The 19576-nt window shown below is 32.5% G+C and overlaps 1 protein-coding gene across 2 annotated transcripts in view; it reads right to left on the bottom strand.

Moving 5' to 3' along the window:
- The window catches only part of TDRD3 (tudor domain containing 3), a 274471-nt gene that overhangs the window by 176866 nt on the left and 78029 nt on the right, over window positions 1-19576 (bottom strand). For both annotated transcript variants that reach the window (XM_074191787.1, XM_074191786.1), the window contains exons 6-7: window positions 4833-4904; window positions 405-554 (exon numbers count right to left, since the gene is read on the bottom strand). In XM_074191787.1, coding sequence (XP_074047888.1) covers window positions 405-554; window positions 4833-4904 — 222 coding nt within the window. The remainder of the gene's footprint in view (window positions 1-404; window positions 555-4832; window positions 4905-19576) is intronic.

The raw sequence follows: 19576 nt of genomic DNA, 5'->3' as shown, positions 1-19576 counted from the left end.
CCTATTTCTACTTTCATTAGTCATTGAATCAAGCTGGTGGTCATGAAGCAAAAGGACTTTTGTGTGTAAAGTAACTAATGGATAATGACTGACTTCTTTCCTTAATCACTATACTGTAATGTTATATAATTAAGAGAGTGTGTATAGGTATATGTATGTATATTCATTTTATATATATATATATATATATATATATATATATATATATATGTACATATATATATAGTGAATATATGTTATATAAACACTTCACACACACTGTTTACCTACATAATGGATATACACATTATGAACACATACACGTGCTCATATATAGGCACAATCACCTACATGCATGTATACATTTATATACATTTAAATGTATATATGTAACATACATAAATATCTAAATTGCTGTTTCCTACCTCTTTGCTCTTTGAAACTTCTGCAATAGCAGCTGTTCTCTGCTTTTCAAATTCATCATTATCGCCCGGAGGTTTGGCAGGGGTTGTCACTTGCAACGTCTTTCTCCGATCAAGTTCCCTGCTATCCACTTGGACATGAGTCACACACTTCTAATGATACAGAGTACATATAAAACCAATTTACTAACACATATTCGATTCATATTTTAGTCTTAAATATTTTTATTTCTTAAAGAAATACCAGTTTAAGGGGCGCTAGGTGGCGTAGTGGATAGAGCACTGGCCTTGGAGTCAAGAGTACCTGAGTTCAAATCTGGCCTCAGACACTTAATAATTATCTAGCCGTGTGGCCTTGGGCAAGCCACTTAACCCCATTGACTTGCAAAAAAAAAACTAAAAAAAAAAAAAAAGAAATACCAGTTTAATTTCTAATAACAGAACCTAGAAAAGGGCAGCTCTTCCTCATGAACTTAAAATCTAAGAATTAAAAAAAAGTGATTAAAATGATAACAAGATAAAATAATATTATTAGCTGTGTAACTAGACAGGTCATAATCTCTCCTGGGTTCAGTTTTCTCATATAGACACTGAGAAGGCTGAACTTAATATCTTCCAAAAGTCTCTTTAAGCTCTAAATCTAGGATCCTATGATCCTAGTATTAGGTCAAAATGCATTTGATGAATCATGCCATCAAAAAGCAAAATGATCTTCAATTAATAACATAAATATTTATAAAGTATCCTGCCAAGGTATCTAATTATATTTAGTGTAATTATCTGAAAAAGGATCTAGATTTCAAATAAATTATATTCAAGAAAAACCGGTGAATGTATTATAAAAGAAAGACAAAAAAGTTTCACTTCAATATTAGATTGATATCTGACTGTTTTCCACCAAAGTGGAAATCAAAATTTATTCATGCCTTGTCTCTCTGTGCATTATCTATCTGTTCTTTTAACATATAGCTCTTAAGCACCACTTTCTATATGAAGCTTTCCTAATATCCTCCTACTGCCCTTTTTCTCAAACTATTTAGTATTTAGTTATTTTATATATTTTCACTTCATATTTATGATGAATGTATATGTGTATAATATATATATATATATATATATATACACACACACACACACACACACACATGTACTTGTTATCTCCCACATTAGAATGTAAGCTTCTTGTGAGTAGGGATTTATTTTATTTTTTGTATTTGCATCCTCAATGACTAGTATATAATAGGAATTTAATACATATTTGCTGATGAAATGATCTGACATATCCTTTCATAATTCCTCTGTACAGGATACCACTAAAGGGATCTTAGATATTATCAAGTTCTCATATTCTATTTGAGAATAAGCCAGGAAAGATTATAATTTGTCCAGAAGAACTGTAAATTAAAATGTAAAATTCCACCCCTAACTGGTAAGCACCTGTTAATATTTCCATATAAAAGAGATAAGTAGCTACAACAAGCACTCCCAAAGGAGATAAAAATTTCATGGCATTTTTGTAGTGCATCAACTATAATTTACTTACAAAACAGGAATGATAAAAATTGGACATTCCCTCAGTTTCCATTTCTTTGCCACCACAAACAGATCTGCTATGAACATTTTTGTACAGGTGATGTTTTCACCCTTTGATAAATGATAAAGTCTAAAGCGTCTCAAAGATAAATGCCACAAATATAAGCATAGTTATAATGATTTAAACATATTCTAGTTATCTAAACTTTCAGACATGAAAAATCCTTCTTCAAATTATTTAAGCAAAGCTTATTAAGCTGAAATAAACCTAAATATGAATACACTTTCAATTTTGTTTTATTTATGATATTATTTCATTAGACTTCCTAATCCAAAAAGAGACAAAGACAAATATCAGAATTGTTGATTGATTGTAAATAAAAAGTAATTTACATGAAGATTTTGATGATAATCCAGGGAGAGGAATTTTCAAAGAGATTATAATCATTTTAAAATACAAATATTACACTTGCTCATATTGTTTTAATCGTTTTAAAAAAAGAAAAAAATTATTTTCCCAATTTAAGGTGATTACAAAAGTAGCAATCCATACAGTGGAAAGGCAGTTTGAGTTGTGCACAGCAACAAATGACTACCCATTTGGTGCATTTTTTTATCAAAGTCAGAATTTTTTAACATGGATTAATCCACTATATCTTTTTTGGCTTATTAGTGTTTCTCATTGTTGAAAATCAATTTAACAATAACAATAGTTCTTAACTCTATTTAAATAGCAATATTTTAAGCATGGCTTTAATTCCAAGATAAGAAACATTTAGATTTAATTTAATTTCCTCCCATGCTAGCTTGTTTTCTATTAATCGGGTACCTATCCTTCTTCACTAAAGCATTTACAAGTATCTGAAAGACTTCTAATAGCAAAATAAAGATCTTCATAACCGTGTCATCCTTTTTCTTTTTTTAAGAAGGAAGATCAGATGCTAGACAGATTTCCCAGAAATAAATTGTGAAAGAGAGGGAAGGAGACCAACAGTGGAAATCATACCCAGGGTACCAAAGAGGACAGGGGAAAGATGGTAAATACAGGAGGCTTATTCAGTGCTTACTGTATCCAACACTGTTGTAGTTAGTTATAATGGGATTTAATTTATAGTAAATCTTAATATAATACCATGGGATAGTAAAGCAGAATTTTCAGCCGATTAAGAAAACAGATGGAATTTCATGGGATCAGGATTGAAAGAAGAATATAAAAAGGATAGATGGGTATTCTTGGAAGGGTATTCTTCTTTATAAAATTCCTATTTTTAAGAAGGGGACTTTTTATTATAAATGATAAAAATTTAGATAATCTATTTTGAAAATAAGTTTAAAATTTTTAAAATTCAGAAAACCCTAGACAAAACTTTAAACAATTAGGATTAGTTAATCTGTATAAGTTTTTTAAAAATATTACAATCTTTTTGATGTTCTCATCTTTAGATATCTTTTCCATCAGAGTACTTATGAAGTAGGGCACTTAGGTGGCACAGTGGACATTGCTCTAGGCTTGGAATCAGAAAAACTCATCTTCTCAAGTTCAAATCTGGCCTCAGACTTTTACTAGCTATGTGACCCTAGGTAAGTCACTTAACTTTCTTTGCCTCGGTTTCCTCATCTGTGGAGAAGAAAATGGCAAAGCATTGCCAAAAAAAAACCCCTCAAATTGGGTCACAAACAGTTGGACACAACTGAAAACAGAAAACAACCAAATAATTTATTAAGTGGGTTTTTTGGGGGGGGTAGAGTAAGGAAGAATGAGGGAGGTTTTTTTAAATATAGTCATAACTAATAACTAATGTATTGTTTTAATTCTGCTTTCTTTGTACTGTAGCATTCAATCTTTCCATACCTTTTTTGAAGTCTTAATGTTTCGTTTTTAAGGAATAACATACTATTACAACATTGTCAATTTACTTAATCATGCTGAATTTGGGGGAGGGGGGGTCATTTATTGTGGAAATTTATTTCCTGTTCTTAATATTTAAATTTTCTCTTCTCTGAAAATGAACTAAGTTGAATATAAGTTGATTTTTATTTGTGGATCTCTACCAAGACAATTTATCTGTATGTTAGTGATAGGCAATACAAATAGGTTCTTCATCTATGATTCTATTTTTGCAAAGAAATAAGGAACAATTATTAAATTCTTCTGCCTATTTAATAATTCACAGATTGATCCAGCAATACCACACTGGGTCTATACCCTCAAGAGATTATGAAAAAAGTGTGAAAACATCACCTGTCCAGAAATGGTCATAGCAGCTCTGTTTGTGGTGGCAAAGAAATGGAAACTGAGGGAATGTCCATCAATTGGGGAATAGCTTAACAAACTGTGGTATATGTACATGATGGAATACTATTTTTCTATTAGAATCCAGGAGGGATAGGAATTCACAGAAGCCTGGAAGGATTTACATGAACTGATGCTGAGAGAGATGAGCAGATCCAGAAGAACACTGCATACCCTAACAGCAACATGGGGGTGATGATCAACCTTAATGGACTTGCTCATTCCAACAGTGCAACAAACAGGCACAATTTTGGGATATCTGTGATAGAGAATGCCATCTGTATCCTGAGAAAGAATTGTAGAGTTTGAACAAAGAACAAAGACTATTTAAAAATTACCTTATTACATAATTCTGCTATATATCATACTATATGTTTCTCCCTTAAGGATATAATTTTCTCTCATCATATTCAATTTAGATCAATGGATACTATGGGAAGAAGGATTGGGGGGAAATTGTAAAACACAAAATAAATAAAACCTTTCTAAAAAATAATAATTCATTGATGTACAATTTAAGTGACTGTTTCATAAGTATATCATTTGAATAACAAAAATTAATTTCCCAGATTAAAATTCATTTTTCAAGGTAAAAGTTTAATTACCTGACCAAAAGGTACAAAAGGAGGTGGTCCACCTTCTGTTCCAATGTTGCTTCTATTGTGTTTTGACAAGCTCTATGGAGAAAAATGAGTTTTTTTCATGAAAATGAAATAACTGAGCTATTAATTTTTTCAAATTTGCAAAAATGTCCTTAGATTGTTTTTAACAAGACATATTTTTTAAAAGTTCTTGAAATGCATATTCTACTTTCATTACATAGCCTATATGAACTGTCACCAGATAACTACAATATTTCACATCAAACAATGAAGAAAATAAACTTTTTTTAAAAAGGTTTTAATAAATATTACTGCTTTTTTTCCTCATCATCACAGAATCTCAAAGCTGAAAGGTAGCTCAGAGTTCAACCTGTTCCTGAATAGGAATCTCCTTTAATATTTCTTCAACTAAAGAACATCCAGCTCTTCTTAAAGCCCTCCAATGATGAAAAGCTCATTACTTTCCTAGATAGCTTAATGCAGCATGAGACAGGTTCAAGTCTTAGAAAGTTATTTTTTTCTTGCATTATCCTGAAATCTACCTCTCTACAACTTTCACCTGACTTTTACCTGACAAAGAAAAAAAAATTAGTGAGGGTATTACAATATTTTTCAAGAATTTGAAAGGCTATTTTGTAGAAGAGAAATTACATTTATTTTAATTGGCTCCAGATCACAGAAATAGGTCAAAGTTACAGGGGTGTGTCTAGATTTTACATGAGGGAAATCTTCCTAACATTTGGAGCCAAATGCATCAACTCAAGAGGGCACTATGTATCCTCAAGTGAAGACTGTATGAACCCTTGCTTGGGGAAGTTATAAAGGGTATTGTTATATATGTGTTAGACTAGATACTCTTTGGCAGTCTGGTAAAGATTATGAACCTTTTCTCAAACTATTTTTTAAGGACCTAAAGTCAAATACCAAACATCAAAATCATAAGGAACCAATTCTATCAAAATACAGTTATAAAATGTTTTTTTCAAAAAACAAGTTAATGGATCCCAGGTTGAGAACTCTTGGGATACACACACACACACACACACACACACACACACACACACACACACACACAAATATACAGTCTCTAGAATTCCTCCAAACTCTGATATTCTGTGATTTCTGTGAAACTTTAACAGAAGCAAAAATTCTTTTTGCTATTAATTTGATAAAAGTCAACAAACATACAAAGTACAGGGGGAAAAAAGGAATTTATATGAAAATGGGAATCAATATTACACAGTTTCTTTTTTTAAAGTGTTTGTTAACACTATCCTGCTTGTCAGTGTCCTCTTGTGAATTTACTTCTGTTTTCTTCTATATATATTTTTAAATATTTTTTTCATCCCCATCAAGGTCACTATTAACTGATACAGCAGATTAGCTATGTTTGATCCATTTTCTACACTCAAACGTTTAACTGTTCCTCTCATTCTCCCCATTCCATATCTATCCCCTATATTTTCCTTCCAACATCCAACCTTTCTCCACTGATTGACTACAGTCAGTTCCAAACTATTTCTAAGGTTTCCCATTGGTAGATTTTCTTTACAGTTATTAAGGAATAGCTAAGTTATCAGAGCATTTTAAAAAAAATCACAATTTTGATTGAATGAACAGAACTGAAGAGTAGCAACCAATAAATGGAAGTTATCCTGGAGTAAAGTCTCTATTAGACTGAAGCTGTCAACTATTCATATTAGTCTGCATCTTTTAAGTGTTTACACAGATTACACTCAGAAAAATTTTAAGAATCCACAAAAATAAGTCATTAATAGTTCTTGATGTCCTCTTGGTTGTCATTAATTAATCAGGAGATGAATTAATAAAACACAGTAGATTACAAAAAAAGAAAAAAGAATATCCATATTTTTAAAGAAAACAAGAAAAATCAGATGGACACAAATAAGACAATTACCTGGTTAAATTTAATATTCACTTTAAAAACATGTTAAGTTCATATCTCCATTTCATATATTTGATGAGGATTAAGTTCATATTTATAAAAAATGTCATTTAAATACAAAAAAAAAGTTGCTACAGAAATATTGATCTTTTTTCAGTTTTCTAAGTTGGTACCCACCATCTAGACTAATTTTTAAGTATTCTTGTAACAATCAAGCTTATTTGTATCTCACAACATTTCTCTAAACAAATTTTCTCATTCTTTTTGAAAATCAATTCTTATCATAATTATCTTCTGCCTTTTTACAAAATGATTCTAGACCACAGTAGTCATAGTCTGTCCTGCTTCAAAACTCTAGGCAATGAAATCAAGTATCTGATGGGTGAGTCAATTCTAAACTCTGGTGTTGCAGCAACTACATTATATCAGGAAAATTTCCAGAAGAAATGATGTAATTCCATATTAACAATTATTCCTTTATCCATTCAACATTTTCTAAAAATGATTGTTCAACTATACTTTTATTGGTCCTGAATTTGTCTTTGCTCCAAGTTAGGTAAATGTGAAATATTCAAAAATATCTATTTTATTCGCCACTGGTTATTTTTTCCTTGTATAATTATTAGTTATTAATGTCTGTATACTGTTACTTGCTCTCTCTCCCCCACCCCAACTCAAATATCTAGTGAGATGGATCACATCTTAAAAATTTTGGTATCTCAACAATTCCTCTACAGTATTTTGCACTGATTGCCATTTAAATAAATAGCTGCTGAATTAATAAATTGAAAAAAGGAGAAATATTTCCCCAGAAATATTGTTTAACAATCTATTCAAAAAACAAAAGATGTAGCATGCCTTGTAAAGCTAACAATTATGAGTGTCCTTATTTTCTTATGTTAATAAAGACAAAAGGTTCTTTCAGTTAACTGTCTAGTAAAATTAAATTAAAATAAAATTTCCCCCCCTTTGATAGTTTTAAATACAGAAATAGATCAAATTAAGTACTAAAGAACAAAAGGATTTTAGAGTTGTAAGGAATTTCAGAGGCTATCTTTTCCAAATTATATAGGACAAAAAAAAATTCCTTTAACATTGCTAATACTTCCACTATTCTTACTGTTTTATGAGGCAATGTTACAAATTAATCTCTATCATTCCTCTCCATAGTAGGAAGAAGTTAATATTTAACCTTCAAACACTGACAAATACTACAATATTCCCAACACCTAAATGCATTTTACATCAGAGATAGTAAGGGTATCAGAGAATTGATCAGAAGATTGCAATGATTCTTTTGCTGGCACTGGGTAAAGGACTCTATTGTATTACATACTAGGATCTGGTCACAGTCCCAGTGCAAGAAAGAACATCAGCTAAGAAAACTTGTGGCTGCAGAGGAGCAGGGTCTCTTGTCATGGTGCCATGGCAAAAAAAAAAAAAAAAAAAAAAAAAGATTGCTTATGTTCATCACTCACAGACAAGAGCACAGGGCAAGAGAATAGTAAACACAGTGTTCCTTAGATCATACCACCTTGGGAGGACTGAAAGTTTACATACCCCCATAACTAGCTCTAAAAACAGCTACACAAAAAAGTTGAAGTTTGGGATAGTGCCACCTTCTCCAAAGGAACTTTAATATAAAGCTAAAAGCTAAGAAATAAGATTGTTAAAATGAGCAAACAGCAACAACAAAAAAAGATCTGGCCATCAAAAGCTGTTAGTTAGCAGGTTAGATAAAAGGTTAGATAAAAGCATAATCATAGAAGATGACCATAAAGTCAAAACATTCAAAGCCTCACAGATAAATGTGAATTGCTGTCAGACCCCAAAATCTGCAAGCTCAAGCAGGGTTTTAAAAATCAAATAAAAGGGAGAAGAAAAACTGAGAAAAGAAATGACAGTGATAAAAAAAAAATCATGAAAAAGTCAAAAAGTTGCTAGAGGCTCCCCCAAAACTTAAAGAAAATAACCTTTAAAAAGTTCAAGCCAACAGAATGGAAGAGGAGAGAGAGAGAGAGAGAGAGAGAGAGAGAGAGAGAGAGATAGGCCTTAAAAAGCAAAATTGACCAAATGGAGAAAAAAGTACCAAAAAAAAAAATAATAAGTAAAGAAAAGAACTTCTTAAGAAGCAGAACTGGCCAAATGGAAGAGAGATACAAATGCTCACAAAAGAAAATTTTTTTAAAAAATTAGAAGTGGACAAGTGGAAACCTGTGACACTATGAAATATGAAGAAACAAGAAAACAATCAAAAATCAAAAAAAAAAAAGAAGAAGAAAATGTGAACCATTTCTCTGGAAAAATAACCAACCTGGAATACAGATTGAGGTGAGATTATTTAAGAATTACTGGACTACCTGAAAGATATGATAAAAAAAAATCCTACACATCATACTTCAAAAAATTATCAGGTAAAACTTCCCTGATATTCTAAAACCAAAGGATGAAACAGAAATTGAACAAATCATCAATCACCTCCTGAAAGACATCCCCAAAATGGAAATTCTCAGGAATACCATAGTCAAATTCCAGAGTTCCCAGGTCAAGAAGAAAATACTGCAAACAGTCAAAAAGAGATAATTTAAATATTGTGGAGTCATAATAAGGATAATATAAGATGAGCAACTTCTATGTTGAAGGTGTGAAGGACAAAGAATATGCTACTTTGGAGGACAAAGGAGCTAAAAATACAACCAAGAATCTCCAGCAAAACTGAGCATAATTGGAGTTAGAGGGGAGAGAAAGGGAAGAATGGACATTCAATGAAATACAGTACTTTCAAGAATTCCTGGTGAAAAAAAAAATGAGCTGAATAGAAAAATCTGATTTTCAAATTCAAGAGAAACATTAAAGGGTCAATAGAAAACAGAAATCATAAGGCTAAACTGTTTACATTCCTACAAAGGAAGATGATCCTGATAATTCCTAAGAACTTTCTCATTAATAGGCAGTTAGAAGGAGTATACATAAACAGAAGTCATGGAGAATGAATTGAATATGACAAGATAATCTCCAAAACAATAAAACTGATGAGAAAGTAGAATGCACTGGGAGAAAGAGGAAAGGAAAGGTAGAATGGGGCAAATTACATCATATAAAAGTGGCAAAAAGGGGTTAGAGCCTAGAGGAAAGAAGACAAATATAGGGAGGCAGTAGTAAGAAGTAAAAATTTTGAAGATGGATGCAGTGAAAGGAAAGAGAAAATAACTATGAGGGAGGGGAGAAATATATCAAGTATCTGATAAAGACCTCATTTCTCAAATATAATTTAGAACTGAGTCAAATTTCCAATAGATTAAAGAATATGAACAGGCAGATTTCAGACAAAATAATCAAAACTATTTCTAGTCGTGAAATAATGCTCTAAATCACTACTGATTAGAGAAATGCAAATTAAAATAACTCTGAGGTACCACCCCACACCTATTACATTGACAAAAAAAGGAAATGACAAATGTTGAAGAGGATATGGAGAAAGTAAGAGACTAATGCATGTTAGTGGAGTCATGAACTAATTCAATCATTCTCTACAGCAATTTGGAACACTATTAGATCTCTATTCCAAAGAGATAAGAATAAAAAACAAAAAGGAAAAGGACCTATATGCACAAAAATATTTATAATGGCAACTTTAGTGGTGGCAAAGAATTGGAAATTTAGGGGATGTCCATCAACTGAGAACCAAGTTATGGTATATGAATACGATATAATAGCATTGTGCTATCATAAGAAATAATGAGGTGATCTCTGAAAAACCTGGAAAGATTTACAAAAGTGTGTAGAACTAGGAAAAGAACATATACAGTCAGCAATACTGACCAATCATCAGCTGTGAATGTCACAGCTATTTTCAGCAAGACAATGATTCAAGACAATTAGGAATTTTTATGATGAAAAAATTCTATCCATCTCCAAGTAAAAAAAAATTGATGGATATTGATTGCATATCAAAGTAGTTTTCTTAACTTTCTTTATTTTTCCTGGAGATCTTTTCTTTTGGTATGTGGTTTCTTTCAAAATGTGACTAATATGGAAGTGTTTTTCATGACTATACAAGTATAACCCATATCAAATTGCTTGTCTTCTAAATGAGGGGAGAGAGAGAGAGAGAGAGAGAGAGAGAGAGAGAGAGAGAGAGAGAGAGAGAGAGAGAGAGAATTTGGAATTCAAAATTTCAAAAAACAAATGTTAAAAATTGATTTTATATATAATTAAGGAAAAATAAAGTATTAATTTTTTTAAAAGGAGAAATGAAAAATGGAAGAAGTTATGATCAAAAAGGCAAATTTTAGAGTTCATATACATGGAGATAGCAGAGTTTGAGTGACAGTAAAACCTAAGAAATTATCATCCCTGGGAGTAGCTCAGAGAGAATTCAGATAAACTCCTTGGGATTCAGAAGTCTGATGAAATTTGAGTTCAGGATGTTGGAAGGAACATTAACATCTCCATAGAAGAAGAAATGTCAAGTGGCAGAGAGAACAAAGACCATGTGGAGTCCTCCTTCTGGTGCAATGTTAGAAAGCATAAGAAAAATATCCTTTACATTAGCACCAAACAGCACAAAGTATAAGAGAATTAAGTCTAAGATGAGGAATTTGTCAGAGTGGGGGTTCCAAAGGACATGATAGAATGGGAAGTCACAAGCATGTAAGTACTAAAAAAATGAGTAGGGATGAGGTGAATGAAGATAAAAGAGCAGAGAGTAGTACCAGGGCAAGGGAGTTTTAAACCTCAACAAATAAAAACTCAATCAAAGGGATTTATGGAGCTAAGAAGAGTTGAGGTTTGCTAGTAAGATTGAATTAATTCAAATTCAATTCTTGTAGAAAAAAAAAAAGAATTGGCATTTCTCACCTAAGATTAATTCCTCAAAGATAAGGGATAATGCAAAAGGTAACTGGGGTAGAGGAATGGGCATGATAGGGGATTCATAAATAAAGGACAATTTTAAAGTTAGAAATCTGGAGGCTTCAGTTCTGTCTCTAAAGTCTTAGAAATGAAATTATCCAGTCCAAGCACTATTCCTACAAAAAGAAAATGAAGATCAGAGAACTGGTGTACCCAAGGTCACATAACCAGATAATAAAAGAACCTAAGTCATGGGTCTCTTGACTCACAATCCTGGGTTTCTACTGACTAAGAATAGAGTGCCCTGGAAAAACAAAGTTCACTCAGGACTAGATTTAAAATGATCTGATAACTGTAATAAGGAGATAATTTTATGTGTATTTATATTGCATATAGTATTTATTTTACAATATTTTAATTGTAAATTTTCAATAAGGAATTTCTCTTGCATAAGAAGAGGGTAATAAATATATTCATAAGTAAATTCTCATTATTCTGAGTTCAGGATAACCTATGTTGGCTCATTTTACTCTGAGTAATTAGAAGCTCTAAAAAAAGCAGGGCTAGCAAAATTGTAAGAGTATCAAAGGTTGATGTGAGCTAAAAGTATTAAGAAAGGAATAAAATTTTAATGGTGGTATCACAGTTTGGTTAGTAACAAAAGAAATCCATTCCCAAAACACTGCTCTACAGGGAAGAACAGAAATAAATTGATTTCATGGGTACATAAAACCACAGAGGATCTAGAAGAGACTTAAGGAATCTAATTCCTTAAAAATATTTAGTTAATGAATTTTGGTTAACAGAGATTTCTATTACAGTTCTATGAACAATGCATTTATCAAACAACATGATTCTAATTTTTTGGTGTTCTTACAATTTATAACAATTTCTTCCTTTATTTACTATATATATATATATATATATATATATATATATATAGAAAATATATATATATATATATATATATATATATAGTCAAATGAAAGTTTTTTTAAAAAAATACTAATTCATTAAGGATAATTACTAGGTCACAGGACAGCTAGATGGCGCAGTGGATAGAGAACCAGCCCGGAGTCAGAAGGACCTGAATTTAAATCTGACCTCAGACACTTAAAAAGTAATCCAGCTGTGTGACCTTGGGCAAGTCACCCAACCCAACTGTCTTAGCAAAAAAAAAAAGATAATTAATTAATTGCTAGGTCACTTATGTCCTATCCATAGTAGAAAAATGAACTATTTAATAAATATCAGTAATAATCATTTGTTACACGTTCAACAGCATGTAGGCTACTAACACTAAAGTCTGAAATTTACCTATATTATTACCCATCCAGTGAAAAGATCGAAAAGGTTGATTATACTGAATACCAGATCTGCTTTGTCAGGAGCTGTACAAATTGGGCAAGAACTTATTTTGCCTTGCTTCTTTTTAAAAAATTCATTTTAAACTTAAATACAAACTAAGAAAAGAAAAAGAACACTGTTTATGTACACAGAAAAACATGAGAGGATTCAATAAAAAAAAAAACAATGAATTTTCATTTCAAGAAAACCTAGATAAAAATACTACTTATTGTTTTCAAAGCTACTCCTTGTACATTTTCTTTTGTTCTCTGCAGTAAACTTTTTTACTTTTTTTTCCCTCCCTTCCCCTACCCCACTCTAAAAGTGGCCACAATTAAGCAAGGATATATGTATGTATTTATAAAACATATACAAATAAACAAAAATACACATACACATAAATGTAAGGTCATACTATGCATCTTTCTCTCTGGAGATGGGTAGCATCTCCCTTCATAAGTCTAAGTCTTTCCATGTTTTTCCTAAATCAACCAGCTCATAATTTCCTATACCATAGCAATATTCCAACACGGTCACATCCTATCTGAGAGGTTTTCTATGAAAGGTTTTTCCATATTTTCTGCATTCTCTCAATTCTTTGCTAAATAGGTTTTATTTTATTAATACAAGAAAAAAATCTGAATTTAAAATAATTGAAATTATCCATTTTTCACTTCAACAATGAAATGACCATAAAACATTTAATGTCAAATACTGCTAAATCTTCTTCATTTATATCTTTTTTTTTCCTTGTATTCCTTGAAATTCCTGGCTTTGGCCATTACAAATTAACTGTTTTAATTATTTTTTCTAACTCAAAAAGGTAATCTTTTAGTAATTTAATTAGGATGGCATTGAATAGGTTAGGTAAAACTGTCATTTTTAAAATTATATTGGTTTTATAAGTCATTCCCCAATTGACAAATGGTCAAAGGATATGCAGAGGCAATTTACAGATGAGGAAATCAAAGCAATCCATAGTCATATGGAATATTGCTCTAACTCTTTACTGATTAGAGAAACACAAATTAAAGCATCTCTGAGGTACCACCTCACACCTCTCAGATTGACCAATATGACCAGAAAGGGCAATAATCAATGTTGAAAGGGTGTGGGAAATCTGGGATACTAATACACTATTGGTGAACCTTTCTTGGAGAGCAATATGGAATTATGCCCAAAGGGCAACAAAAATGTGCATACCCTTTGACCCAGCAATACCACTACTGGTCTACACCCTGAAGAGATGATGAAAAAGGTTTATAAAAACATCACTTAGGGGCGGCTAGGTGGCGTAGTGGATAAAGCACCGGCCTTAGAGTCAGGAGTACCTGGGTTCAAATCCGGTCTCAGACACTTAATAATTACCTAGCTGTGTGGCCTTGGGCAAGCCACTTAACCCCATTTGCCTTGCAAAAATCTAAAAAAACATCACTTGTACAAAAATATTCATAGCAGCCCTGTTTGTGGTGGCAAAGAATTGGAAATTGAGTAAATGTCCATCAATTGGGGAATGGCTTAATAAACTGTGATATATAAATGTGATGGATCACTATTCTATTCTATTATGTTCTTTTAGAAACCAGGAAGGATGGGAATTCAGAGAAGCCTGGAACAATTTGCATGAACTGATGCTGAGCGAGATAAGCAGAATCAGAAGAACATTGTACACCCTAACAGCAACATGGAGGTGATGATCAATCTTAATGGACTTTCTTATTTCATCAGTGCAACAATCATGGACAATTTGGGGGTATCTGCAATGGAAAATGCTGTTAACTTATTCTGTAACATTCCTCTAATACTTTTTTTTTTCCCTTGAGGATATGATTTCTCTAAATACATCCAATTTGGATCAATGTATAAGCATGGAAACAATGTAAAGACTAGCAGACTGCCTTCTGTGGGATTGGGGGAGGGGGACAAGATTGGGGGAAAATTGTAAAATTCAAAAATAATAATTTTTTTAAAATTATATTTGTTTTATCTATATATTAACAATGAATATTACCTCAAATACCTAAATCTGACCTTATTTTTATTAAAAAAGTTTTATGTTTATATCCAGATAGTTCCTTTACTTTTCTTGGAAGGCATACTCTCAGATATTTTATACTATTTAATAATTTTAAATAATCTAAAAAATATTAAATAATAATGCTGAAACATCATACATGTTTGAGATCATGATTACCACCTCTGCTTTTTTATAGAATTCTAATGCCCTTTATATTTTTGTGCATCTCATTCTCATAGATTTTTTACAATTTGTTGACCTCAAATTTTTAATCTGTTGTTTTTGTTTTATGAGTAAATTCATCCCATTCACATTCTAAGATATAATTACTAGTTGTGTATTTTCCTTTCCATTATTTTCCTCACAATCCTTGCCCTATTTACCCTATCCCTCCTCACTTCTGTTTCACTTCTGCCTGCTACCTGGCCCTCCTATTCCTTAACCTACTCATCCCTCTATATATGGTTTCCTCTTTAACTCATTAATTCAGAATTATACTTAACTTCACTGAGTAAATTATTGCTTAGTCCTAATTCCAGCTCTTTTTGCTCTACAAATTATGGTATTCCAGGACCAATGATTTTTCCTCATAGTAGCTTCTAGGTCTTGTACCTTATGGTAGCACCATATTTAGATTGCTTTTTTCTTGCTGCTTCCAATATTTTCTTCCTTTCTTGGGAGTTCTGAAACTTGACTAATATTTCTCTTAAGTTTTCCTCCTGGGATTTATTTTAAGTGATGATTGGTAGATTTTTTTTTCTTCTGCTTTGCCTTCTTGTTCTAGATCTCCTTGATAATTTCTTTTAATATTGTACCAAGATTCTTTTTTTAATCATAATTTTCAGGTAATCCAAGTATTCTTATATTGTTTCTCTTCGATCTGGTCTCCAAATCAGTTGATCTTCTGATGAGATGTTTCATATCCTCTGCTATTTTTTTGTTCTTTTGATTTTTTATTATTTCTTAGTGACTTAGAATGTCCTTTGCTTTCCCCCTACCCAATTAAAGTTTTTAAGGAATTATTTTCCTCCTTAAATTTTTTATTCTTAAATTGGTTGACTTTCTTTTCATAATTTTCTTGATTTTCTTAAGATTACTCTTATTCTTTTCTATTTTTTCCTTCAAATTCTTATTAAAATTCTAAATTCATTTTTAAGTTCTTTCATGAACTTTTTATGTGCTGGGAACCATTTGACATCTCTCATTGAAAAGTAAGAGGCTTTATTAGCTTCATTATCTTCCTCTGAATATGAACACAGATCTATTCCCATAGTAGCTACTTATGGTTGGATTCTTTTTCCTTTGTTTACTCGTTCTAATTTAAATTTTATTGTTTTTAGAAGCTTATTGTATAACCAAATTCTAGTCCCAAGTTATGGGGAGTGAAGCCCCAAGCTTCTGCTCCTTCCAACTGTTCTTTTCTGAGGTCTGTCCTGGAGTCCAACCTAGGGCTCTCCTCTCTACTCCTAAACCACAACCAGGACCGCCCCCCCCCCGCAGTCACACTGCACTACAAACCTCAGCAGTCCTCTCGGCCCACAACCAGCAGTGTCCCTATCCCTCTGCTCTTGCGCTCACCAGGCATATACTAAGTCCCTCTCCCCCAGTCCAGGACTCATCTGCTCATAGCCTTCCCTTTGGTCCAAACCTCAACAGTGAAAGATCCTTCAATCTTCCTTCTGACCTCCACTTTGTTCTGGAGGGGAAAGCTCTTGACTGCCTCCCAACCCAGCTGCCCCCAGGGCTTGCTGTTTGTTAATTCCAAAGACTAAGCCCAAAGGACTTTGTAGTTCAAACTGAACCTCCATCCCCAGGAGACCCCTGGGGTCTTTTCAAGGAATCGTAGGAGAACAACTGCCTTACACCAACTTTTAATTATTTCTGCTGCTCCTGAGGGGATGGTTCTTTTTTTTTTTTTGTAGAGGAAATTTAGAAAGCCTACATTTTCTGACCTATTTTGACATCTTTCCACAATCCTCTCCCCAGGTAAGAACTTAAATGAAATCCTAAGAAATTGTCATCTCTTCAACATAGGTAGGTGGAATAACAAGTTTCCAATTGCTAAGAAAAACCTCTTCCATTTTTGATGGATGCCACAATCTAATTTCTTCCCAATCTCAAACTAGCTACTGAGTAGTCTAAAAAAGGAAGGTAGCCTAGCTCTATCAGATCTAAAACTATACTATAAAGCAACAGTCATCAAAACTGCCTGGTACTGGTTAAACAATAAATATATTAGTGGATTAGGATAGGTTCAAAAGAAACTGTAGTAAATGACTACTGCAACCTACTATTTGACAAACACAAAGACATCAACTTCTGGGATAAGAACTCACTATTTGACAAAAATTATTGGGAAAACTGGAAAATAGTATGGCAAAAACTAGGCATAGATCCATATCTCACACCCTATACCAAAATAATATCAAAATAGGGGCAGGATTTAGACATAAAGAGCAACCCATAGATAAATTAATAGACCAAAACATATTCTATCTATCTGATCTACAGAAAAGGGATAAGTTTATGATCAAACAAGTATTAGAGCAGGTTATAAACTGCAAAATGAATGATTTTGACTATATTAAATTAAAAAGGGTTTGCACCAATAAAATCAATGCTGCCAAAATTAAAAAGAAAGCAGAAAGCCGGGAAACAATCTTCACAACTAGGAGTTCTGATAAAGGTCTCATGTCTAAAATATATAGAGAATTGCATCCAATTTATAAGATCACAAGTCATTCCCCAATTGATAAATAGTCAAAGAATAGAGTTTCCAAATGAAGAAATTAAAGTTATATATAAGCATATATAAAAAATGCACCAAATCACACTATTGTTCTATTAGAAACCAGGAGGGATGGGAATTCAAGGAAGCCTAGAAGGATCGCACGAGCTGATGTTGAGCAAGATGAGCAGAACCAGAAGAACATTAACACTGTATACCCTAACAGCAACATGGGAGTGATGATCAACCTTAATAGACTTGCTCAGAATGAGCAACAGTGCAACTATCAGGCACAATTTTGAGATGTCTGTGAGGGAGAATACCATCTGTATCCAGAGAATAAATTGTGGAGTTTGAACTAAGACTGTTACCTTTAATTTTTAAAAAAAGCTGTTATCTTATTATGTAATTTTGCTATCTCTTATACTTTATTTTTTTCCTTAAAGATATGATTTCTCTCTCATTACATTCAACTTAGATCAATGTATACCATGGAAACAATGTAAAGACTAAGAGAATGCCTTCTGTGGGGGGAGGTGGGGAGGAGGAAATGAGATTAAGGGAAAAATTGTAAAATTCAAAATAAATAAATTTTTTTTAAATTCTCCAATCACTATTGATTAGAGAAATGCAAATTAAAACAGCAACGAGGTATCATCTCACACCTATCAGATTTGCCAAGATAGAAAAAAGGGAAGATGATCAATGTTGGAGAAGTTGTAGGAGGATTGGGACATTGATGCATTGCTGGTGGAGTTGTGAATGGATCCAGCCTTTCTGGAGAGCAATATGGGAACTATGCCCAAAGAGCAATAAAACTTCATACCCTTTGCCACAGCAATTCCAATTCTAGGACTATATCCAGAAGAAATTATAAAAAAATGGGAAAAGTCCTACATGTTCCAAAATATTCATAGCAGCTCTTTTTGCAGTGGCAAATTAAGGGAATGCCTACTAAGTGGGGAAAGGCTAAGCAAGTTATGGTGCATGAATACTATGGAATTCTACTGTTCTAGAAGAAATCATAAATGGTCAAACTCTACAGAAGCATGGAATAACTTAAGGGATCTGATGCTAAGCAAAGGGAGTAGAACCAAAAGAAAAATGTACACAACAACAACATTATGAGATAAATAACCTTGATGGAAGCAGCACCTCTTGGCAATCCAGAGAACTAGGAAAACTATATTTGACTAGCTGCAGACTATATTATCCCCATTCAGAGGAAGAAAAACAAAATACACACAAACACACACACACACACACACACACACACACACACACACACACCCCTCTTCCAAATCTAATGAATACTTTATAAAAATTATCCCTTATGTATCTCTTTCCCTTAATGCCAAAAATTACTCATTTGTAAACATGTTTATCAAAATATGTATGTAAAATGGTAACTGACTGTTCCCTGCTAAGGGGGGAAAGGGAGGGGGAGGGAAATTTTGTAACTTGTAAATATGCATGCACATATGGAAGAAAATAAATTAATTAATAAAAAGAAAAAAATGCTCATTATGGAATAAAATCTGATGATCCCATCATTAAATTTATGGACAAGTGAAATACAAATCCATCTTGCTTGTAGTAGAGCTAAAGTTCTGAAAGTAAAAAAAAAACTGTAAACCCATAACAGTCTAAATAAACACATATGTATTTTTAAGATAACTTATATTTCGGGGAGGCTAGGTGGCACAGTGGATAGGGCACCGGCCCTGGAGTCATGAGTACCTGAGTTCAAATCCGGTCTCAGACACTTAATAATTACCTAGCTGTGTGGCCTTGGACAAGCCAATTAACCCTATTTGCCTTGCAAAAAAAAAAAAAACCTAAAAAAAAAGATAATATATTTCAATACTTAGTTTAATTACTTAGCTGATTGAATT

The sequence above is a fragment of the Macrotis lagotis genome, chromosome 6, assembly GCF_037893015.1.
Source record: "Macrotis lagotis isolate mMagLag1 chromosome 6, bilby.v1.9.chrom.fasta, whole genome shotgun sequence".
In the NCBI taxonomy this organism is placed as follows: domain Eukaryota; kingdom Metazoa; phylum Chordata; class Mammalia; order Peramelemorphia; family Peramelidae; genus Macrotis; species Macrotis lagotis.
The sequence above is the reverse complement of the archived record's forward strand: the minus strand, read 5'-3'. Positions and strand labels throughout refer to the sequence as shown.